We start from the raw sequence: 25507 nt of genomic DNA on the forward strand, positions 1-25507 counted from the left end.
CTGACGTGGGAAATGTGATCCAGTATATTACACAGACTCCCTCCAAGAGGGGATAAGGGAATAAACATGAAATACTTGAGCGTGTTATGAATATGAATGTGAGGTAAACATATGATGCTGCTGTAGAGATACACCCAGAGGAACTAACTGTTTGAGGGGATGGGCATATGATTATAAAAATAGGAACACACTATCCTTGTGTAGTGTGAAGAGTATTCTAAAGCACACAACATGATTGAGGTAGACAAATGCTTTAAAAGGTGTAAATTAGCACACCACAATGTAGCACCGCTGAATTATAGGGCCAGTACACATCCTCTTCGATAGACCTTGTAGGCGCATGCCAGACAGAATTAACAGGATTAGATCTACTTAACCAAATGACGAATGAAATGGCTCCCTCCCTGGTAAAAGGCAGATTATTTTTTTCATCAATTGGATTAGTTGACCGCCGGGTGAGGAGAATAGTAATCAGACCACGGTCATATGTCTGGTTGACACAGGCCTAGGTCTATTGGCTCAAAAAAGCCTAGCAGTTGAACAGGCTATAAACCTATTTAATCCCTAGCCGGCGAGCCTAGTACTTCACAACCCTACCTTTTCTCTTGATAGCATTGCTTGATAGCCTACCATCCTCTTCAACCTCCTTGAACTAAAAAATATTGACCTTGTTCAGGTGCCACCTGCCTGCTGTGTTGCACCTGCCTATTTGCATCACTGCAGATTTCCCCATTCACCAATGGGTGCATAGTAACAAAAAAATGGCCTACTGCAGATCCATATCCGTATTATAGGCCTGTAATATATGCAGTGTGATTTATGAATGTATGCATTAACTGTAGTGTTTTGCTTTTGTTTTGACAGGTAGCTAGGACTACCAAACTGTCAACAGATGACACACCTACGGGCTTTGACATGATGTTTTTCACCTGGTATACATGTTGAACTAAAGTAGGTCTCGCTGTTCAGCAAACTTCCTACATTTTCACACTGTAATGAAACCCTAACTGTTGGGGATATGGGCCATTCTCGGGCGTGTGACAGCGTCACTGAAACCGGTCAGTTGAGAATTTTGAATGCACTGCGGACGATCCCATACAACCTTGTATTTCTGCTCCCAACCACTAGGAGGACCACTGGGATAGGCACCGTAGCGTGGTGTACAAGGAAGCGAACTCCAGCGGGACAACAACAGTATCGAAGTGCAGGAGTGTGAGACAGAGAGAGAGTAGTTCGAAGACTACACTAAATGGGGACGCGAAATGGCATCTTCAACCAACGAGAGGAGGGCGTTTGCTCACAAAATTAATCGGTGAGACTCATAATTTGTATGTACTCAGTAGGACAGCTAGTTCGCGTGACATGACGGACAGACCGGGTAGTGCAGGATTTGAGGGTGTCGCTGATCGTAAACCGCGCAGACTGAATAGGAACTGAGACAGACGGAGTCTATTGTTCAGCATATGGGCTTCGAATGAAATATCATTCACCCTGCCATTGTTTAGAAAACGATTTTTCATACCTTGCGATTGTTACTTTGTTGCACACACATAGAACTATATCACAGCTATCCTTTTGCTAGTAGGCTGACACTCGAGCCATCAAACATGTTGGCTACTAGTTACCTAAATTACTTTATTTTACATTATCTTGAGGAGACCCAAGTAAAACGGATATAAAACTATAATTAGTAGTTATCTAGTCATACCAGCAGTTGAATTCGCTTCCCCGTCGACCTGTGGGATAACAAGGCGTGGGTTGGGTTACACTAATATTGTTGCGCTGCAAATGAACTCAGCTTGATCCTCTGTGCTGTCACTCCTAGTTCAAATCAGACTGTGTAGAACTATTCCTGGGGGTAGATCTGTAGATGGAACTGAAACGTCTCGTTCGTATGGACTTCTGATACACAATGAAAACAGAAGTAGGCAAGATGGAGTTCCCCTTTCCTATGGGAAAGTAAAGTAGCCGAGGACAGTATCTTTATTATTATCCACAGTGTTAGGTCAGACCTATAGCTGTAATATCACCTTGCATGACATGATGCATTTCCCAGTTCCACCATTGCTGAGTTAAGTTCATATTTGTGTTCATCAAAGCCTTGATTAGGGAACTGCATGCTAAGCAATTGATTGTGTGGTGTAAGGTGGGTGGGTATAGGTAGTACATGGTAGTACATGCTAGTACATGCTAATAGCAGGTGTCCACACACACCCTTTCAGAATAAAAGCACTAGCCTAGCTGTTCACCTTGCAGCCTTCATAGAATCATCTGAGAACCTCCTTCATGTTATGGGTGAGTGGCCCTTGGAGGCTCCTGAGAGCAGATTGCATATTTGATAAGAGATGTCTATCAGCATCACAACATGCAGGTGAACATGTCACATCAAAACCAGCAGGGAGGAAATCTCAATGACATCTTGGAATGTCAGCAGTCCAGTGCCAAACAGTCAACAACACCACAACAGGCCCATACCTTGTATCTCCTATTAGGACTTTCAGACTGGCCCAACCAGACTTATTATACTCACCATGGTGTGTACGCATATTTCTCAGTCTCACATGATTGTCATATTGAGTTAGCCTAGCTAACGGGGAATGGTGTTTTTCCCTCTGAATGTTGACTGGCAGCCTACTAGTTCAAATTGTATCAGCTAACCTACTACTAGGCTATAGCCTAACTTAGTAGTAACCGAGTACAGTGCTGAATTCAACAACTTAGGCCCAATCATTGCTACAGTTTCGCCTCTCTCCCCAACTCTGTTATTGGCCAGTCCTCTCTCTCTCCCCCCAGTGGGAGCTAGTCCATTGTATCGGTTCAGGATGCAGGAAAGGGTGTGACGGGGTGTTCCGTCTATTACCCTTGGAGGCGATAGCTTTTCCTTTATCCTGTTTAAAGTGGGGATTGGAGAAGGTAGCACATTTTTAACGGCAGAATAACACGATCACAAACATATTGTTGTGACCGACACCTCTGTTAGAAGATTGTTGTAGAGTTCCAGCTTGAAAGGGTTGTGTGATTTGGGATAGCAGAGTTATTTCTGAGGGGTGGGGGTGTGTAGTATGTCATGGGGATAAATTACATTTGAGGGTCTCCTTTTGAAGCAGAGAGCAGTAGCGTTTAATGTGTGGAATGAAGACATAGTTTGACCACAGCGACCGTGACCAGGGAATTTCGGAAGCGTTGTGTCTGTGTGAGATATATCGTCTGAGAGTATGAGATGGCCAGTCCGTTATAAGTTTGTGGAAGAGCAGCTGCGTGCTGTGTCTCTGAGAGGATTGGGGGCCTAGTTTTGACTGTGTCCCCCTCTCTAAGCCTCCCATTGGTCCATAAAGGCCCAGGCCAGGGGTAGTGAGAGAGTTATGGCTCTCTGCCTGGTTTCTGTACTAGGCCCAGCCACCGCTCCTCTCTTCTCCCACAGATCCGGCTTGACTCCCATTCACAACAGCTGCTGGCATTCAGCACTGCTACTAGTACCAGCTGCTGGGGACTGGGTAGTGGGGAGAGAATGGATAGCATACATGGCTGCTCACATCTGATAAGAAGTCAAAACTGGAAAGCTATTATGAAATCTAAGGCAGGCACATAATTATGTATAAAACACTTCTAGCATTACGCCTGGGAGTAGCCTACATATTCATAATGGTTTAAAGCAGCAGTAAGCAAAATGTAATAGGTTTAACTCTGGGTTATCTGCAGCAAGGGTTTTGTTTAACCTATGTTAATTGGCTTATTTGCATATGCATGATAATGGTGATGCAATTAGATTTTTGGCACCTCGCTGGAGAGATTTTAGCTGAGTATCTAGATTATGGAGCATATTTGCATACGGATCTGAGGCTAGCGCGTGCAAGTTTGGGCATCAAATCAGTTCTCCTCAAGTTAACCGTCTTTATCCAGTGACAGAATGATTTCTGTTCTGGTATTTATTATGTCTAGACTTGTTTTTGTTTGGCTTCCTGAAGATACAGCTGTGAATGAAAAACAGTTTTTTTCCCCCTGTTTGAGCGTTACTGTGCTCTACCGTTTCCTGTCCGTCTGTCTCTGTCAGGACGGTGGCTGCAGAGGTCAGGAAGCAGGTATCCAGAGAGTATGGCTCCCCTCAGCTGTCCAAGAAACGAGGAGCACACCAACCTGTAAGTAGCAGTGTGTTTTATGTTTTTAGGTATATCACCTTGTCTTTGGTCAAAGGTGAGGACGGAATTTCTATGGTTGAGTTGAATTTACTGCTTTGGAAACAAACAACTACTTAAGGACGTCATCAACCACTTAGGATGTCATCTGTTGGTGCATAAAAAGGCTAGCTCCGCAGTGCTCTCACTGAAGTGGAGCCAGTGTCTATGTATACGAGTGTGTCAAAACTAGGTGACGTAGGCTTAATCACTCATATTATCCATCTCTTTTCTTTGCTCACTATCTCGGTGTGGCCTGTAGCGTGTGTGATCCTGGTGGAATGTTCAGGTGTATGAGTATAATGCTTCTCCGGGGCTGCGTTCAGTACATAAAAAAAAAAACAACGTTCAATTGAACAAAAACGGTGCTGTACTGAACGACCAGTTAAGGTTCAAAATGCACCTCTGCCCTTTAAATATGTCACTCATTGCTTCAAGGCACACCCACCGAACGGAGCAAACCTTTCTCGGTCTGTTCAAGAAAACGTGTCGTTCAGTACAAACTGTTCCGCAAACGTTCAAGCGAACTGAACGCACCCCGGGTATTGATTGTTGTGTGTTATTGATTGATTGATTGGTTGTCAGGTGCCGCTGACAGAGGTGGTGGAGCCTGTGGACTATGAGGAGTATGTGAGTAGCCACGCCCCTGGGGCGGAGCCTTGCCCCCTCAGACAGCTGATGGAGTTCCCCCCAGACGACCTGGAGCTCCTCCTGCAGGACAGAGAGTGTACTACACTGGAGCCCCCTCTGCCCGAGGAGGAGTGAGTCACTCTAACACACATACTGTGTACATTATGTACAGTACACACACCAGTGTTTCCCCTAGCATTATGTCCCCTTGCTTAGCTCTGTTTCCACCTGCCTAAAAGAGTTTGGCTTCAATGGGTTTCAAATGGCAATTTTGGAGACAGGGGCCTGGACGTTGAGTTGAATTCCTTTGTCCCCCGCCTAGAAAAGAATCTAGAGGGTAAGACTGACACACATGCTTACTCACATAACTAGGACTTCTTTACACAGCATTATCATGCTACTGGACAGGCAGAACACCCTGTACCTTTCCTATGCCATTGTAATATTTATGTCATACTATATAATTCATGTGTTTTATTTCCACAGCACAATTGACCCAAGAGTGAGAGATGCCTTGGGTGTCTACACAGATGACTGGTTGATCATTCAGAGGAAGTGAGTGTCCCTCTATCATGTGTCCCATATGCCACCCTCTTTTCCATTCCTTTATCCACATTGATTTACAATTGATTTGATTGCAATGGTGCCCATGATGTACATTATCTCTGTGATTTAAAGATGAGGAAAATGTATTTTTTCATGTCTGTAGGTATCAGCGTTACAGTACAACCCACACCCCCCACAACTCTGAGCGCCAGAGGGAGAGGCAGCGAGGGCTGGTTAAGCAGACCTTTGAACTGGACGAGGCTGCGGCCACTGACCGCCAGGATGACCAGGATGATGCTAAGCGGCGGTCAGTCTCTCTGGATGACACGCCCCGGGGTAGCTGGGCCTCCAGTATTTTTGACCTGAAGAACTCGTCGCCGGACGCCCTGCTGCCCTCGGTGCTGGAGCGCACGGCTGCAGAGGACATGGACCGCCGCAACGCTGAGGCCCGCCTGCAGGGGCGCCACTCTGACCTGCTGGGGCTCTTCCCTCCTCCCGACGAGGTCTGTCCAAAATAATAATATTATCATCCATACAATATTAACTTCTGTTCAGCTCAGTTGTCTGTCAGCATGTGTTGCTAAAGGGCTAGCCGACTTTGTGTAGAATGATATAGCTATAACATAGAATGCTACGGAAACGATATCAAAACTTAATTATATATAAAACATTTTTTATCAAAGTTAATTACATATCGATTATTTTGCTAAAAATCAGACAGTTCCGCCATTGACATTGAAGCACATCAATGAAATAGATGTACAATACTGGTCTTCTCCTCAGCCATGTGACCATCTGTTTGCGTATCTTGCCTCTAGGGCTGGGCGATATGGCCAAAATATAATATTAAGGTATTTGAAAAATTTATGTTTTTAGGGTATTTTATGTTATTTTATGTTTTTGAGTAATAAAAGTTCTTAATTTGTTTTGAGTAGTGCTTGACCTTAGGGTGGCAACACATACAGTTCATTCGGAAAGTATTCGGACCCCTTCACTTTTTACACATTTTGTTGTTACAACCTTTTTCTAAAATGGATAAAAAAATAAAAATAAAAAATATATATATATGTGTGTATATGTTCCTCATCAATTTACACACAGTACCCCATAATGACAAAGAGAAAACAGTTGTTTTTTTACAAGTGTGTGTGTGTAAAATTTTTTTTAAAAAGGATTTACATAAGTATTAAGACCCTTTGCTATAAGACTAGAAATTGAGCTCAGGTGCATCCTGTTTCCATTGATCATCCTTGAGATGTTTATACAACTTGATTGGAGTCCACCTGTGGTAAATTCAATTGATTGGACATGATTTGGAAAGGCACACACCTGTCTATATAAGGTTCCACAGTTGACAGTGCCAAGCCATGAGGTCGAAGGAATTGTCCTTAGAGCTCCGAGACACGGTTGTCGAGGCGCGGATCTGGGGAAGGGTACCAAACAATTTCTGCAGCATTTTAGGTCCCCAAGAACACAGTGGCCTTCATCATTCTTAAATGGAAGAAGTTTGGAACCACCAAGACTATTCCTAGAGCTGACCGCCCAGCCAAACTGAGCAATCGGGGGAGAAGGGCCTCGGTCAGGGAGGTGACCAAGAACCTCATGGTCCTTCTGACAGAGCTCCAGAGTTCCTCTGTGGAGATCGCAGAATCTTCCAGAAGGACAACCATCTCAGCAGCACTTTACCAATCAGGCCTTTATGGTAGGGTGGCCAGACGGAAGCCATTCCTCAGTAAAAGGCACATGACAGGCCGCTTGGAGTTTGCTAAAAGGCACCTACAAGACTCTCAGACCATGATAAACAATATTCTCTGGTCTGATGAAACCAAGATTGAACTCTTTGGCCTGAATGCCAAGAGTCACATCTGGAGGAAACCTGGCACCATCCCTACAGTGAACAATGGTGGTGGCAGCATCATGCTGTGGGGATGTTTTTCAGCGGCAGGGACTGGGAGACTAGTCAGGAATGAGGGAAAGATGAACGGCGCAAATTACAGAAGGATCCTTGATGAAAACCTGCTCAGGACCGCAGACTGGGGCAAAGGTTCACCTTCCAACAGGACAACGACCCTAAGCACACAGCCAAGACAATGCAGGAGTGGCTTCGGGACAAGTCTTTGAATGTCCTTGAGTGGCCTACCCAGAGCCCGTACTTGAACCCGATCGAACATCTCTGGAGAGCCCTGAAAATGGCTGTGCAGCAACACTCCCTATCAAACCTGACAGAACGGATCTGGAGAGAAGAATGGGAGACACTCCCCAAAAACAGGTATGCCAAGCTTGTAGTGTCATACCCAAGAAGACTCGGGCTGTAAAGTTGCTTCCACATAGTACTCAGTAAAGGGTCTGAATACTTACAGTTGAAGTCGGAAGTTTACATACACCTTAGCCAAATACATTTGAACTACATTTTTCAGATTTCTGACATTTAATCCTAGGAAAAATTCCATGTCTTAGGTCAGTTAGGATCACCACTTTATTGTAAGAATGTGAAGTGTCAGAATAATAGTAGAGAGAATTATTTATTTCAGCACATTCCCAGTGGGTCAGAAGTTTACATACACTCAATTAGTATTTGGTAGCATTGCCTTTAAAAATTGTTTAACTTGGGTCAAACATTTCGGGTAGCCTCCCACAAGCTTCCCACAATAAGTTGGGTGGATTTTGGCCCATTCCTCCTGACAGAGCTGGTGTAACTGAGTCAGGTTTGTAGGCCTCCTTGCTTGTGCACGCATTTTCAGTTCTGCACACAAATGTTCTATGGGATTGAGGTCAGGGCTTTGTGATGGCCACTCCAATACCTTGACTTTGTTGTCCTTATGTCATTTTCCCACAACTTTGGAAGTATGCTTGGGGTCATTGTCCATTTGGAAGACCCATTTGCGACCAAGCTTTAACTTCCCGACTGATGTCTTGTGATGTTGCTTCAATATATCCACATAATTTTCCTGCCTCATTATGCCATCTATTTTGTGAAGTGCACCAGTCCCTCCTGCAGCAAAGCACCCCCACAACATGATGCTGCCACCCCCGTGCTTCACAGTTGGGATGGTGTTCTCCGGCTTGCAAGCCTCCCTCTTTTTCCTCCAAACATAACAATGGTCATTATGGCCAAACAGTTCCATTTTTGTTTCATCAGACCAGAGGACATTTCTCCAAAAAGTACAATCTTTGTCCCCATGTGCAGTTGCAAACCGTAGTCTGGCTTTATTTATGGCGATTTTGGAGCAGTGGCTTCTTCCTTACTGAGCGGCCTTTCAGGTAATGTCGATATAGGACTCGTTTTACTGTGGATATAGATACTTTTGTACGTGTTTCCTCCAGCATTTTCACAAGGTCCTTTGCTGTTGTTCTGGGATTGATTTGCACTTTTCGCACCAAAGTACGTTCATCTCTAGGAGACAGAACGCGTCTCCTTCCTGAGCGGTATGACGGCTGCGTGGTCCCATGGTGTTTATACTTGCGTACTATTGTTTGTACAGATGAATGTGGTACCTTCAGGCGTTTGGAAATTGCTCCCAAGGATGAACCAGACTTGTGGAAGTCTACCATTTTTTTCCTGAGGTCTTGTCTGATTCCTTTTGATTTTCCCATGATGTCAAGTAAAGATGCACTGAGTTTGAAGGTAGGCCTTGAAATAAATCTACAGGAACACCTCCAATTGACTCAAATGATGTCAATTAGCCTATCAGAAGCTTCTAAAGCCATGACATCATTTTCTGTAATTTTCCAAGCTGTTTAAAGGCACAGTCAACTTAGTGTATGTAAACTTCTGACCCACTGGAATTGTGATACAGTCAATTATAAGTGAAATAATCTGTTGTCTGTAAACAATTGTTGGAAAAATGACTTGTGTCATCCATAAAGTAGATGTCCTAACCGACTTGCCAAAACAATAAAAAAAAATTTAACCAGAAATTTGTGGAGTGGTTTTAAAACGAGTTTTAATGAGTCCAACCTAAGTGTATGTAAACTTCTGACTTCAACTGTATGTAAGTGTGATATTTTAAAAAAATGTTTATACATTTACAAAAAGTAACATCTAATTTTGCTTTGTCATTATGGAGGATTGTGTGTAGATTAATGAGGAATTTAATCAATTTTAGAATAGGGCTGTAACGTAACAAAATGTGGAAAAAGTCAAGGGGTCTGGATACTTTCCTAATGCACTGTACATTCTAAGTGATTTCAATGAGTCTTTCTCCATTCTGATTGTTTTATACTGTTCTATTCAACTTCAACCAACATTTATTTCCATCAATTCCTTCGCTCATTTCAGATAATTTCCACACTACCACGTAGGGCTGCATGGTATGGGCAAACAATCTATGCCTTATTTTTACAAAATGTTGCAATTGCACTTGTGTGAACTTTAAAAAAAATGTAATGTTTATATATATTTTTTTAACTAGGCAAGTCAGTTAAGAACAAATTCTTATTTACAATGACGGCCTTCCCCGGGCAAAACCCGGACGACCCTGGGCCAATTGTGCACTGCCCTATGGGACTCCCAATCGCGGCCGGATGTGATACAACCTGGATTTGTACCAGGGACTGTAGTGACGCCTCTTGCACTGAGATGCAGTGCCTTAGACCGCTGCGCCACTCGGGAACTGTTGGAATCATGGAAATAGAATCATTATTTGAATTCTGTAGTTAGAATATGATAGTTGGCACTTTGAATATGGTGTTGTTTGAATGAAAATGCCAGGGAGGATTTATTGTGACAGAGTAGGAACCAAAGTGTTGATAAGTGTTTCTTAGGAGACCCTATAATCTTTGGCTACTTCATGTAGCTAATCATGCTTCGCTTATTCCTCTTTGATTTAGAAGATACTGTTGCACAGACAACATGCTGATTTAGGTATACACCATCACTGGTATTATCAGGCTGTATAGCTAGTTATGTTTGTTCTGACTCACTACATTTTATTAGCCAGCTAACTAGTGATTAGCATTAGCAACTAACACAATTTAGGCCCAACTTGCTTAGAATTGACAAACGAGCTGTTTGCAGATGTAAGAAACACAAACTAACAGTGTAATTCTGGAACACTAGTTCATTTATATTAAGAAGCAAATAGAAAACCACATCGTTGCCATCAATATTGTCTTTGTAAGCATTTTGCTACTCCCGCAGTAACATCTGCTAAACATGTGTATGTGATCAATAACATTTTATTCGATTTTTTGGGGGTTTGTTGCATGTGCTGCGTTGACAATGCAGACTGAACACAAGTGTCTTGTGGTCGAAGAACAACAAATGCGCTCCATGAGTGACAGGGGGAGGGGCTAGGTCTGTGTGGAAAGCGGCATGGAGAGAGCGGGGAGAAATGACTCGAGTAGCGGAGTAAACTATAAAAATGGATGTTACACACAGTGTATCAAATTTAACAAACAAAACATTCAAATACCGTTATAGAAGGTAAAGTAAACGCCCAAACCGGTCCGTGTGTCAATACCGGTATACCGTTTACTGCCCAGCCCTACTTGCCTCTCTCCTTCTCATGCTCTCTCCCTCTTTCGTTATGTCTGTGTACACAGGCGAATTTGCGTGTCTGTGTGGTGTGGTGTCTGTGTCAATGTTGCCATGGCGTCTGGCTGTGTAAATGCTGCTGTCGTGTTTATGTTCTCACGGCTATGTGTGTTGTCTGACAGGATGAGGCTGTGGAGAGATGTTCTGTCCCAGAGGTCCCCAAAGAACACTGTGGTCAAAGGATCATGGTCAAGTGTCTGTCCCTCAAGTGAGTGACCATCTGTCTGTCCTTATCGTTCCTAAAATGATCCTTGTCGGTCACTCTTTCACTTACAACCTTTTCACACTAATGTAAAGTGCTGAATCACGATTCAGGTTAGCACAATAGTAAATACATTTTGGCATTTTATGAATTTATCAATCATATTTCCTTCTCATCCAAACACACATTGTGCTTTTTGTACACCCTACAGATTTGAAATAGAAATTGAGCCAATATTTGGGACTCTTGCTCTCTATGATGTCAAGGAAAAGAAAAAGGTACCCATGAGTTTTCTAGAAATGTTTAGACTGTACATATACAGCATGTTTATTTTTGAATCATCATATTATGCTTATGTCATTCTGAGCTCATGCTTTGACTGATTACATTATTCTAGCTCTCAGTATGCCTCAAAGGTCTTGTGCTTTAAATCTGAGTCAAAACTTAATTAATATCCCTTGACATGCATTTCCTCATCTCCCTCCCTCTCTCAGATCTCAGAGGACTTCCACTTTGACCTGAACTCAGATCAGATGAAGGGTTTGCTGCGTCTCCACACACCCCACACAGCCATCTCCACCCTGGCCCGCTCAGCCATCTTCTCCATCACGTACCCCTCTGCAGACATCTTCCTGGTCATCAAGGTACTGGGCATAGGGCCACCAGGGGGGGATGCATACAGAGAATCCAAGGAGGCTCTACGTTACATTACAAACTACTGACTCTCTGTAGGACTTTTTCTTGGTCTGGTTACATGTTCAGGAGAAAACCCCTAGTCCTGTCCATATGAACTTTTTTAATGATACAAAGTCTTTTATCTTCTATCCACCTTCCACAATGTTTTTTAGGTGTGAACTGAATTACACAGCAAATTCTCCACTGTTAAATAAACACTGAGAGTGTTAAATTTAACAATCTTCCAGTGTCAATACGGGTCCACACTTTTCAGTGTGAAATTAACACTTTGCTTAGTGTAAAGCCTTATTTGCATATTTCACAGTGTGCCTTACCTTTCGTGTGAGTTGTAGAGTTACCACCCATGACTGTATTTGTTAGTGACAGATACATGGCTGTTGCATTCATTCATTTTCAGTCCTGTAGCCTTCACTAAGTGAGATCCCATGTGAATATGTTATCATTAAAATTATATTCTTTAAGACAAGACAATACATATTTTATAAGCCTTATTTTGAGGGCCTAGTTTTACCCTAATACAGTGGCCTGAAACTCATGGTTTACAGGCCACATCAGGCCTCCCAAGTGAAATATTTTTGGGGGTATGATATATATATATATATATACATACATACATACACTGCTCAAAAAAATAAAGGGAACACTTAAACAACACAATGTAACTCCAAGTCAATCACACTTCTGTGAAATCAAACTGTCCACTTAGGAAGCAACACTGATTGACAATAAATTTCACATGCTGTTGTGCAAATGGAATAGACAACAGGTGGAAATTATAGGCAATTAGCAAGACACCCCCAATTAAGGAGTGGTTCTGCAGGTGGGGACCACAGACCACTTCTCAGTTCCTATGCTTCCTGGCTGATGTTTTGGTCACTTTTGAATGCTGGCGGTGCTTTCACTCTAGTGGTAGCATGAGACAGAGTCTACAACCCACACAAGTGGCTCAAGTAGTGCAGCTCATCCAGGATGGCACATCAATGCGAGCTGTGGCAAGATGGTTTGCTGTGTCTGTCAGCGTAGTGTCCAGAGCATGGAGGCGCTACCAGGAGACAGGCCAGTACATCAGGAGACGTGGAGGAGGCCGTAGGAGGGCAACAACCCAGCAGCAGGACCGCTACCTCCGCCTTTGTGCAAGGAGGAGCAGGAGAAGCACTGCCAGAGCCCTGCAAAATGACCTCCAGCAGGCCACAAATGTGCATGTGTCTGCTCAAACGGTCAGACACAGACTCCATGAGGGTGGTATGAGGGCCCGACGTCCACAGGTGGGGGTTGTGCTTACAGCCCAACACCGTGCAGGACGTTTGGCATTTGCCAGAGAACACCAAGATTGGCAAATTCACCACTGGCGCCCTGTGCTCTTCACAGATGAAAGCAGGTTCACACTGAGCACGTGACAGACGTGACAGAGTCTGGAGACGCCATGGAGAACGTTCTGCTGCCTGCAACATCCTCCAGCATGACCGGTTTGGCGGTGGGTCAGTCATGGTGTGGGATGGCATTTCTTTGGGGGGCCGCACAGCCCTCCATGTGCTCGCCAGAGGTAGCCTGACTGCCATTAGGTACTGAGATGAGATCCTCAGACCCCTTGTGAGAAAATATGCTGGTGCGGTTGGCCCTGGGGTCCTCCTAATGCAAGACAATGCTAGACATCATGTGGCTGGAGTGTGTCAGCAGTTCCTGCAAGAGGAAGGCATTGATGCTATGGACTGGCCCGCCCGTTCCCCAGACCTGAATCCAATTGAGCACATCTGGGACATCATGTCTCGCTCCATCCACCAACGCCACGTTACACCACAGACTGTCCAGGAGTTGCCGGATGCTTTAGTCCAGGTCTGGGAGGAGATCCCTCAGGAGACCATCCGCACCTCATCAGGAGCATGCCCAGGCGTTGTAGGGAGGTCATACAGGCACGTGGAGGCCACACACACTACTGAGCCTCATTTTGACTTGTTTTAAGGACATTACATCAAAGTTGGATCAGCCTGTAGTGTGGTTTTCCACTTTACTTTTGAGTGTGACTCCAAATCCAGACCTCCATGGGTTGATAAATTGGATTTCCATTGATTATTTTTGTGTGATTTTGTTGTCAGCACATTCAACTATGTAAAGAAAAAAGTATTTAATAAGATTATTTCATTCATTCAGATCTAGGATGTGTTATTTTAGTGTTCCCTTTATTTTTTTGAGCAGTATATATATATATATATATATATATATATATATATATATATATATATATATATATATATATATATATATATATATAATTTTTTTTTTTTTACAAAACCTACACATACAAACGACAGCGTACAGACTCACACAAACATCAACAGCACTATCTTTGGATGCGACCCAGTCGTTTGTTATAAATGTTCTATTGCCGTACTGGCTGGCAACGTTCTTATCCCTTGCTTGATTGCTTGCTAGCTAGCCAACTACGGCTAACTTGTAGTCATGTCAAAAATGTGCAGCCAGAATAACAACAAAGTAGCTGCATTTGTTTAAGCTGTTTTCTAGTGACCATTTATTGTAGATACATCCATAACAATGACCTAATGATGCGCAAATTCGCCTGGCATAGGAAATGTGCTCACTCGTCAGGACACTGTTGTTCAGAGGAGCTAGCCAACAACACAGCTATAGTAACACAATCACTTCAAACTGAAGTTGGAAAGACTGCAAATTAGCTGCGTTTCGTTTGACCTTTTTTCAATTGAATTTTTTTTGTAAATATCCATAAAACTGATGCCAGCTGATTCATGATTTCGACTGGCATAGAAACGCTGCCTGCCTGTCTCTCGTCCCGACTCGTTCATTACTATGGGACAGCAGGAGATCTAATTTTAAATATTAAAACAATGTTGCAAATGTCGGAGAGACAGAGAGCAAGGTTTATACGAATCTCTGCTGTTGAAAATGAAATGTTAGTCTAAAAGAAATTAGATAATGTCTAGATGCTTTTTATAGGAGATCAAGTGTATAACTTCCCTGCCTGGGCTGATGATGATACAGTGGATTGCGCAGTCAGATGGAACAGAGTATAAAGGTATTTCGACGTCATAGATTTAGCCGGTGGCAACTTGTGGAATAGACACCTGCTTGAATGCAGTTTTAACCAATCAGCATTCAGGATTAGACCCACCCGTTGTATAATTAAGAAATGACTCTGCCATTGTACTGTAGAATTTGTGAATTTTGTCTCTTGTATAGTAAATTCTATACGTTAGTTTATACTGGATTAAGCGTACATTTTCATGAACTGTAATTTAGTTAGTTATGCTCCAACATTCCCTCCATTTTGTGCCAATATCAGTTATTTTTGGGATAGGCTCTATGCAAGGTTTTGTATATCTTACCTATCATATTAATATCAGTTTCTGACTCAAATATGATTCCCTCAAGATTGCTCTGATGTCCAAATGATTTCAAATCGAAACTTTGTGATAATAAACTTTTAAGTTGCATGTATTTGAAAATATCTACACTGGTCAGTCCAAAATTGCTTTTTAATTCTGTAATGGAAATACATTTATTTCCTATTACCAAGTCATTTATGGTTTCTGTGCCTTTAGTTTTCTATGTGGGACCAATTTATCAGCGAATTCTGAAAAGCTATCCAAGGATTGTTCCATAGGATTGTGTTTTTAAAGAGTGATATTGGATCTTGTAGAATACATTGAATTTTCTTCTATATTGTTATAGTGTTTTTAACTATGAAGTTGTTTCCTGGTTGCAAAAATTCTTTAAGTTTGCATCATTTCAGTTTGTGGCAAAACAAAGAAGTATAGTGTAGAGAATCATTGTACCATCTAAACCGCTGTGAAATATATTTTCTATAACCAAAAATATTGTATTTTCAGCTGTTTGAAGCTATTGTACAAAACCGAGAGTAAAAAGACGCAAAAACAAAACTTAAGAACAGTCAGCATAGAAATAGCGCACATAGAACAGATCTACCGCTTCTTAGAGTTGCTTTCAATGAGAATGACATATCTATGTGAATTAGGTCGGGTTGCCCAAAAATCTACGTATTGCTTTGTCCTTTGAAAATAGACACATGAAAGATTCAGGGGATGAGCATGCGCATCTTCAATATGTACCTATTGTTCCTCTTTAGTGCATTAAACTATATTTCACAAGTAGAAGACTTGTGTGGTGAGTTGATACAATTCCAAGTCTGGAAGGTTAAAACCACCCTCAGACTTTGGAAGATGTAAAACTTTCCTTTTTATTCTTTGAGTTTTATTTGCAAGTCAAATTATGCTGGCTTGCAAAGTGGTGTAATTTCCATTGGAATCCAGCTAGAGTGGAGATATCGAACATTTAGAAATGTTTTCACCCACAACCTGCATTCAGAATGACTGCCATGGTCAGGAGGACTAAGATGTGAGACTACCTAAACCATCTAAACTGGAACAATCATTTCAGTAACGGGTGCAATAAGTCCAACTAACAGATTAGATTCGTGTAGCATAAGACTAATTAATCAATCGAAACAAACAATTCCAAAAATCGACCTGCAATAGAACACTGGGTATTGACACCAACACTGGGTATTGACACCAACACTGGGTATTGACACTGGGTTTTAACACCAACACTGGGTATTAACACCAACACTGGGGTTCTTATGTAACACAGAAAAATCAATACAAGGTAACACTGGCCAATTTGCTGTGTAAACTGTATTTGAGCAGACCATCTCAGACAAATCAGTGGAATATCCTTCAGCCACCAGAATGATTCATGCCAAGTGGCTTTGCAATACCTTATCATGGCTGCATTATATCACTTATTTACTTTAGATAAAGTTCTGTAAGCTTTGCCACATAGGTGACAGTGAAGTGCAACGACCTATTTGTCTTTAACTAGTGAATGTGACATTAGTTATTCTGAAGATGCATCCAATATTTGCGTTTCATATATTGCTTTAGAAATGTGTGTGCATGCACGATGTGTGCACCATTTGCTAATAATTGTCAGGTCAGCAATGTTCACCGTTACACACGTGTCTTTGTGTGTGTGTGTGTGTGTTTCAGCTGGAGAAAGTCCTTCAGCAGGGAGACATAGGGGAATCCTGTGAACCCTACATGGTCATGAAAGAGTCGGACTCATCAAAGGTAACAGTAAGTCCATAGTATCTATCTTCTATTGGTCTTTTCTTTGCATGTGTACATGCGTGCATGGGGTCATGCACATAGGACTCTATCCAGCTGGGTAGCCATCAGCATTTCTCAATTCTGTCTAGTCAGACAACTGCAATATTTGCAATTCCCTATTCTGAAGCTCAATGTCCAACAAACTCTGAAACATTATATAAATATTACAGTATCACATAGCAAAGGCCTTTTCTCAAGGCCCTTGATAGAGCAAGCTCCCATCCAGGTTTCCAGTCCCCACCAGTCAGTCTGTCTCTCTCTGTTTAGCACAAGGAGAAGCTGGAGAAGCTGCGTCTGCAGGCGGAGACGTCGTGTAGCAGGCTGGGGAGGTACAGGATGCCCTTCGCCTGGACGGCCATCCACCTGGTCAACATCGTCAGCAGTGTGGGGGGGCTGGAGCGCTCTGACCCCGACTCTGACTCTGGTAGTTATGACCTCTGACCTCTACCAAAACGCCCCCTGGTTTAGTCACAGTTAGGATGTCAAACACATACACAGATCAGTCCCTCCAGGATTTCACAATTTTTTTTGGTGATTTCTGCTGCCAAAAATGCTTGATTTTGCAGCAGCTTCCTGAAATTCTGCAATACATTTTGAGGCGTTTTCTTTTCACGTTAATTTCATATAAATCAATAAGTCATATGTGCTCAGTTTTAGGATGACTTTAAGCAGAATACATAATACAAAAACAAATAAACATCTAAAGTGCTCAATTCTGTTTATTTTCCTGAACAAACAGCTCTGTCATAATCCACTCACACACACCTCTCCTCTCCATCAGGCTTGGGGCTTGCTATCAATACGAGATGCACCTTCCATTCCTACTCATTCTCCCTCTCCCTCTCTCTTAAAAAAAAACAAATTCAAAGCTGATCAATCACTTTCAATTTGAGGATCGATATTTCTTTCTATAAACTTGTCTTCAAAATTCTTGAGATTTTTTTCCTGAAATGGTCGTAAGGGAGGTAAAGAACAGAACACGTAAAAATAAGAGTTGTGGTTGATTATTATTCTAATTTTTTTTTAATCCAGAAAGATGGTGCTTTTGTAATCCGTATTAAGTTTTACAGAGAGTTTAAAACGGCAATGCTGACAAATTGCACTCAGTGCTTTGAGCAGCGCTCTCCATAGACAGACCGGGGAGAGCAGAGTGCCGACCACCCTACTAAAGCCAAGGTTGGCGGAGTAAAACGCCACTCACCTTGATTCTTTCAGCGCTTGCCACAGTCTTCTCTGCTACCACTTCATTCACTTCATGCTTTAAGCACCAGCTGTCAGAGCAGCTCACAGATCACTATACCTGTACATGGCCCATCTATAAATAGCCCAAACAATTAACTCATCCCCTACTGTATGTATTTATTTATTTATTTTGCTCCCTTGCACCCCAATATTTCTACTTTGCACATTCACCTACTGCAAATCTACAATTCCAGTGTTTTTAATTGCTATATTGTATGTATTTCGCCACCATGGCCTTTTTGTATATAGACTTGTTTTTCTACTGCATTATTGACTGTATGTTTGTTTTACTCCATGTGTAACTCTGTGTTGTTGTGTGTCTCGAACTGCTTTGCTTTATCTTGGCCAGGTCGCAGTTGTAAACTTGTTCTCAACTTGCCTACCTGGTTAAACAAAGGCAAAATAAATCTAAATAAATAAATTCATGGTGATCTGCCGCTGCTGTGGGAACTGTTCTGACATTCTCATATTCTTTACTGAGTCGAAGTGACTGTTGATTGTTGACTTTCTCTAGTTTCCAAAAACATTTGGGAATTGTTTCGCACGGTCGTTAGCTGTTATTTTTGTTGGCAAATGAGATTGATTTCTGTTCATTGTACTGCCTGTCAGCCATCAACAATCTCCCATCATCTTAGAACGTGAATACGCTGACAGGCCAGGAGGAAAAAACTTTGTTGACGTGTGGTTGGATTGGGCCGTTTTCCACGGTAACAATGCAGTAATTGGTGTAAAATTAATAAACTGCTTTTGATTGGACCCTTTTATGCGCTAAAAGTGCGGGAATTGGTCAAAATTGCGAGCTCTCGCGTAATATGCGCTGATTGGTTGATTTTGCATCGAATTATGCGATCGCGGAATCTTGGAGGGACTGACAGATTTTCTCTTAATATACACATGGAAATACATGTTGGAATTCCTTACATCAGTCACACTCAGACACCTTTCTTGTTGAATAGTGGATATAACAAAAGTGTCATCATTTCATAATAAGTATGTAATAATTGTTATTTAATCTCTAAACGGATGACTTGTCTTTTTGTCAGAGCGGAAAGGCCATGGAACATGGAACGAGAGAAAGAAGAAAGGGTTTGAGCGGATGAGTGTAGGAGAGGACATGTGTAACTTTGCCACCTTCCGTCCAGCCACTCTCACAGTCACCAACTTCTTCAAACAGGTCAGTCAGAATGTTGTGTGTTTGTGCTACCCAGGTGTACAGTGCCTATGATAAGTATTCATCCCACCAGGATATTTTAAAACATTTTGTTGCGTTACAAATTGGGACCGAAATGTTATAAATGTTGACAAATAAATAAAATGACTTGGTTATCTAAGTATTCACCCCCTTCGTTATGGCAAGCCTAAATCATTTCAGGAGTAAAAATGTGCTTAACAAATCATATAATAAGTGGCATGGACTCACTCGGTGTGCAATTATAAGGGTTAACATGATTTTGATTGACAACCTCATCTCTGTACCCCACACATACAATTATCTGTAAGGTCCCTTAGTCACGTAGTGAATTTCAAGCACAGATTCAACCATAATGACCAGGGAGCATTTCCAATACCATCGCAAATATAGATGGGTAAAAAAAAAAAAAGCACACTGAATATCCCTTTGAGGGATATTCAGTTGTTAATTACACTTTGGATGGTGTATCAAAACACTCAGTCACTACAAGGATGCAGGCATCCTTCCTAACTGAGTTGCTGGAGAGGAAGGAAACCACTCAGGGTTTTCACCATGAGGCCAATTGTGATTTTAAAACAGTTAGTTTAATGGCTTGCTTGCCAAAATCTTGTACTATCCCTTTAAATCTCCTAGAAAATGTATGGCAAGACTTGAAAAAAGTGCTGTCTAGCAATTAGCTTGAAGAAATTGGAAAAGAATAATGGGCAAATATTTCACAACCAAGATGTGCAAAGCTCTTAGACTTACTCAAAAAGATGCACAGCTGTAATCACTGCCAAAGGTGTTTCTGACATGTGTTGACTCAGGGTGAATACTGATTTAATCAAGATATATTTTTCATAATTTATATTTTTATACGATTTTATCATCTACTTTGGTATTGCAGAGTATTTTCTCTATTTTAATCCCACTTTATAACAATAAAATGTGAAGATATCCATGGGATATGAATACTTGTTATTGTCACTGTAACCTGTCTCAGATGTGTCTGTGTGCCGATTTACTATGATCTCTGTATCTGTAGGAGGGGGACAGGCTGAGTGATGAAGACCTCTACAAGTTTCTGGCAGACATGCGCAGACCATCCTCTGTCCTACGCAGACTGAGACCTGTCACAGGTACCTATAGGAGGGGGACAGGCTGAGTGATGAAGACCTCTACAAGTTTCTGGCTTACATGCGCAGCACACACGTTTATATATAATCACCTGCACAAATTCTATAGGCTGAATCGAGGATATATTTTATGTTCACAAGTGTAACCTTGTTTTTCTCTCTTCCTGCTCCTTCTGTCCTTAGCCCAGTTGAAGATAGACATCTCTCCAGCCCCAGACTCTCCTCACTACTGCCTGTCTCCTGAGCTGCTCCATGTCAAGCCCTACCCTGACCTGAGGGTGCGCCCCACCAAGGAGGTGCTGGAGTTCCCTGCCCGCTACGTCTACACCCCTCACACCACCTACAGGTCAGTCTACACCCCTCACACCACCTACAGGTCAGTCTACACCCCTCACACCACCTACAGGTCAGTCTACACTGCTTATATCACCTACAGGTCAGTCTACACTGCTTATATCACCTACAGGTCAGTCTACACCCCTCACACCACCTACAGGTCAGTCTACAGTGCTTATATCACCTACAGGTCAGTCTACACCCCTCACACCACCTACAGGTCAGTCTACACCCCTCACACCACCTACAGGTCAGTCTACACCCCTCACACCACCTACAGGTCAGTCTACACCCCTCACACCACCTACAGGTCAGTCTACACGCCTCACGCAACCTACAGGTCAGTCTACACCCCTCACACCACCTACAGGTCAGTCTACACGCCTCATGCAACCTACAGGTCAGTCTACACCCCTCACACAACCTACAGGTCAGTCTACACACCTCACACCACCTACAGGTCAGTAGACTCTCATACACTGTCATAGATCATGCATAGATTTTACATGTCATGTGCTGCATAAACACCACAGATCAGAAATGATATTTGCAGATTTTTATTTGCACACAAAATATACAATATGACAGCAGTAAGAATGAATTAGAATTAAAATAAAGAACATGTACAATAAAAAAGGGCTTGTGTTAAACAATTAAATGTATTCAGAAATATAATACAGTGGTATAAATATATAATGTTATTGTAATTCAGTTTATTGGGTGGGAATGTTTGTTCTGTGTGAATTATGGTTGAATGAGTAGACAGGGTATTTATGCACCAGGGTAAAGTCATGGAGTGTATTAGCTACAGTAGCTGGTGTTAAGATTCAGTGGAGCCATCAGGTGATGTGACAAAGGACTGGCTATCTCCTGGCTTCACTCTGAAATCAAGACAAAGCAAACTTTGTCAAACACAGCATCCATCACTACATCAATCATGGGCAGATTCTATTTAGCATTTTTCAAACTATGTTCAGCTATTATACCCACCAGTTTCTGTAGCTTAGTCAACTGTTGGCCCTGACTCTCAATGCTCTGTTTTTGGAACTGTGTCCATGTTAGCAGGCCCTCCAGAACACTGGAGTGTTTTAACGCCCTATCCTGAAAACACACACGCACATATGAATTTATGAATGGAACAGAACAAGATTGAGTGTGTTGGCATTGGATTGTTTGGCATAATCTGTGTGTGATTGAGAAGTGTACCTTACCTTTAATTCCTGTATGCTGTTGGGGGGGTAGTTCTGAAGGAATGTCTCCAGGTTGATCACCTTGGTCCTAAGCTCTCCCTCTTCCTGCTCCATCCGGGCCACCTTGCCCTCGGCCTCCTCAGCCTCTGACTGCAGCCCAGCCATCTGGCCCTTGGAAAAGAGCATCTGTCTTTAAATCCTCTCCCTCCCACTGATCTCAGACCAGCTGCTCAAACTGCCTTGGCCTCAACATACACTGGCTGGCCAATGCCATTCTCTGTTCTCAGAACATTAGGATCTATATTGAGTAAACAAAACGAACATGTACATGGCTCTGTGTTTATGTTGAATAGCTAGCCAGATAATTGAGTGCTCAGGTTCTTGGCAGTTATTGGCCCATTCAGCCAAATAGCCAATGTCTGCTCTCCAATGTCTGTTCAGCTGTTCTCTCTCCCTGTTGGAGCCCAGAGGAATAGAGCTTATCTGACTGACTGGGATTTCAGATTGTTGGTAAAGCAGGGTTGTCTCTGTCTGCCCTGTCGCTCTGGAGTGAAATCCACAAATGGATCATCATTTTAGAAGCTTAACCCTCTACCAATTGATGACACTGTCAGAGTTAGTTTGATGTGTTTGACTGGGTGTGTTTTCTCCAGTAAATAGATACATCTAATCTACACCTGACAGAGTAGCTAAGGTGCAAGATTGAAGTTCTACTGAATAAAAAGCCTCTGCACACTTAGATCTATGCACATTTCAGTAATTTAATTGGCAAGTATCCGTTCACAGTATACCTTCGTCAGAGCAGGACGAGTAATGTTTCCTCACCTGTATCTGTCCTAGCACCTTTCTCATCTGTCTTTCCTTCTCTGCGGCCTGGCCTGCGTCCTGGCCCAGCCTCTCCAGCCTTTCCTCGTGTCTCCTCAGCGACCTCTCGATCCGAGCGAACTTGGCATCGGTGCTCTCGTAGACGTGGTGGAGGGTCTCGCTGAACTGCAGCACGCCGTACATCAGCACGTTCATGTCATCAATGGGGGCAGCCTGGTTGTTCTTCTGGGCCTTCCGGACTGGGCTGGCTGGGATCCCTGCTAAACACATGGCCATACACAGCAGGCAGAGTAGTGTGGCCCTCATCCTGACCTGAGGACAGAGGCTATATAGAGAGATTATTTCTTTGTCTCTTCAGAGGGACTATCGACTCGAAATCTTGTGCGAATCGCGCTGTGCCCCTTCCTATGCCTGTTTGTCTTAAAGCTTTGTTAAGGGTGGTGTTACTCCTCAGTTGTCGTTAAAAAGGTACCTTGTCTCAGCTGTATGTCTAAGTGCCTCAGGTCTGTAGTATCTTTTTCGTCTCACCTCGGATATCAGTAATGACACGACTCTTTTATATCGGGTGTTCAAAATGACTGTGAAACATTAGCTCAGTCGTGGTCCAATCAGAGATCAGCTCTGTGGCCTTAGTCAGGCTGACCTTGGCATTCATCCCAACCTCTGGAGTAACTCTGTCAGGCCTCCAGGTGGCAAATACACATGACCTACATTAACATCATCTGAGCCTCTGTTTGTCCTGGTAGATATGGACCAGGGCCTGGTTGCATAAAACATCTCAAGTTTAACTTTAAGTCAGATTCACAAAACATTTTAAGGTGAATTTCTCTCTTAAATTAAGTGAAAAAGTTAGTGGTGCCCATGAGGTCCCTTAAGTGCTTCATTCAGTATGGATATCAATGTAAACAGAATTTGTGAAGGTGAATGTTTTCCTCTGCCCTGGTTGCAGAAGGAAAACATCAACCAGCTAGCTAGCTACTTAGCTAAACAATGGAAGGTGCACAATCAATGGCTACAAAGCCAGCTGGCTAGTTAGCTACCTACTCTGTAAGTTAGCTTGACGTTTTAGAAAGTAATAGAAACAAGTTGAGAAAAAAGTAACTAAAAGAAACGTGTTTCATTATCTTCTGAATCAATTTGTTTCTCCTGTCTTGAATGTATAAGTTTTATTTTGCTATCTCCCAAAATAAATGCTATTTGACAAGACCTTCAGTCAGTAAATCAGGTCGTCTCCATGGTAACCACATAGTTTGAAGGCATGTATGGCAGAAAAATTATCGTAAAACCCATTAAGTACCGTTAAGTATGCCCTTACCTATGGGAAACGTTTGAGGGGCTCTATGCAGCGCCATTCAACAATTATCTTAGGTAAGGGAACATTATTCCTTAAGGTAAATCCTTTAGAGAAACACTTGTTTTATGATGTTTTATGCCACCAGGCACAGTATTAAATTGGGCTGACCATCAGACCATGACAATATGTCACACTGCTCTGTGTTGTTTGTGAGTGTGTGTGTGTGGATACTAGATAGATTAACAATGTTCTTGCTAAGTAAATTACATTTTGGATTGGAATGTACTGGTATGCTCTGAAGTTCTTTCACGTGTTTGACTTGGACAGGAGTTGAAGGTCACTCACACCCTGATAGGTCACACATGCTTCCTCGAAACACATGGTTTCTCTCTCCCAATCCTTCTCACTTTATAGGCCTAATTGTTAAGATTTATTTTTTGATTTCTTATACATCTGCAGCAATGACCTAATTACTACTGTCTAATTTAGGCTAGATATTCAGTTTTTGTGCCAGAAATGTGGTAAGTAGTCACGTGCCAGATAGAATTGATTTGACCATGTTCCCTGTGGTGCGTGCGTGCGTTAGTAGGATATGTTGGCAGGCACCCGCAGCGTGTAGGCTAGCTGAGCTGAAACTAGAGTGTAATGGGTTGTATTAGGTAATTCAAATCCACTGCCATTTCTTTCTTCTCCCTCATCTTGTCCTCCTCCTCTCTGCTTCCAGGAACCTGCTCTATATTTACCCCCAGAGCCTGAACTTCAGCAGTCGACAGGGCTCAGTCAGGAACATTGCTGTCAAGGTGCAGTTCATGGCAGGAGAGGATCCCAGTCTGGCCATGCCGGTGAGTGATTGGTGGACTGGTGACGCAGGCCAATCACAAAACAGGAAACCTCTACAGATTTGTAACGCAGTGCTCTCAGAACAATGGCGTCCCCCTCACAAAGAAAAAGCCTGATGCTGTGAAATAGGATGTGCCCCACAAGAGTAGGTCACTCTACAAGAATGTCCAGTGTGTTTAACTGAGTTGGGGATAGGCAACCCTAGTTCCTGGTTTTTGGAAACGGACAACCTTTTTGATGGTTAAAACAAACTGAAGGAGGGTTTTACTGTAGAATTAACTTCCTGTCTGAAAGCTGTGGTGTTGTTCAGTGCAGTGGATTCTTAATCCGATTGGAGCCTTTAGGACACATCCTAATCTAATCTGGGACCCTGGCAACAATGTCCTAATCCATTGAAGGAGCCCTGTGGAGACTTCTAAACAACTATTGGACATATTCCCAGTCCATAAGATGTGAAAAACTGTCAAATCCAATTAATGATGTTTAGAAACCAGCTAATTTTAAATGACCTAATTTGGAAGACTTCCAA

General features: G+C 42.5%; 2 protein-coding genes across 7 annotated transcripts in view; one reads left to right on the forward strand and one right to left on the reverse strand.

Moving 5' to 3' along the window:
* Nucleotides 1-1130: 1130 nt before the first annotated feature.
* The window catches only part of LOC106607387 (dedicator of cytokinesis protein 7), a 42139-nt gene continuing 17762 nt past the window's right edge, over nucleotides 1131-25507 (forward strand). For 3 of the 6 annotated variants that reach the window (XM_014204307.3, XM_045720503.2, XM_045720504.2), the window contains exons 1-14: nucleotides 1131-1312; nucleotides 4052-4136; nucleotides 4758-4933; nucleotides 5289-5357; nucleotides 5512-5851; nucleotides 11007-11092; nucleotides 11298-11364; nucleotides 11581-11730; nucleotides 16825-16911; nucleotides 17212-17368; nucleotides 19230-19360; nucleotides 20403-20496; nucleotides 20677-20839; nucleotides 24863-24980. In XM_014204307.3, coding sequence (XP_014059782.3) covers nucleotides 1263-1312; nucleotides 4052-4136; nucleotides 4758-4933; nucleotides 5289-5357; nucleotides 5512-5851; nucleotides 11007-11092; nucleotides 11298-11364; nucleotides 11581-11730; nucleotides 16825-16911; nucleotides 17212-17368; nucleotides 19230-19360; nucleotides 20403-20496; nucleotides 20677-20839; nucleotides 24863-24980 — 1773 coding nt within the window. In that variant the 5' untranslated portion in view covers nucleotides 1131-1262. The remainder of the gene's footprint in view (nucleotides 1313-4051; nucleotides 4137-4757; nucleotides 4934-5288; nucleotides 5358-5511; nucleotides 5852-11006; nucleotides 11093-11297; nucleotides 11365-11580; nucleotides 11731-16824; nucleotides 16912-17211; nucleotides 17369-19229; nucleotides 19361-20402; nucleotides 20497-20676; nucleotides 20840-24862; nucleotides 24981-25507) is intronic. The other 3 variants (XM_014204308.3, XM_045720505.2, XM_014204309.3) reach the window with 1 other exon arrangement.
* LOC145879838 (uncharacterized) lies at nucleotides 21371-23370 on the reverse strand. The gene is made up of 4 exons (XM_082976580.1): nucleotides 22845-23370; nucleotides 22041-22190; nucleotides 21820-21930; nucleotides 21371-21710 (listed from the first exon to the last, which is right to left on the reverse strand). Exons 1-4 carry the CDS (start codon nucleotides 23148-23150, stop codon nucleotides 21693-21695), a joined length of 585 nt encoding a protein of 194 aa, XP_082832706.1. The 5' UTR covers nucleotides 23151-23370; the 3' UTR covers nucleotides 21371-21692.

Source organism: Salmo salar, chromosome 06, assembly GCF_965601325.2.
Source record: "Salmo salar chromosome 06, fSalSal1, whole genome shotgun sequence".
Taxonomy (NCBI): Eukaryota; Metazoa; Chordata; class Actinopteri; order Salmoniformes; family Salmonidae; genus Salmo; species Salmo salar.

What these genes read in the sequence shown, in the direction of transcription:
- LOC145879838 (XM_082976580.1), bottom strand. Translation starts at nt 23,150, where the DNA reads ATGAGGGCCACACTACTCTGCCTGCTGTGTATGGCCATGTGTTTAGCA. An exon ending in AGGTGCTAGGACAGATACAG is followed by an intron (nt 22,191 to 22,844) that starts GTGAGGAAACAT and finishes CTCTTTTCCAAG; the next exon opens with GGCCAGATGGCTGGGCTGCA. An exon ending in ACAGCATACAGGAATTAAAG is followed by an intron (nt 21,931 to 22,040) that starts GTAAGGTACACT and finishes GTGTGTTTTCAG; the next exon opens with GATAGGGCGTTAAAACACTC.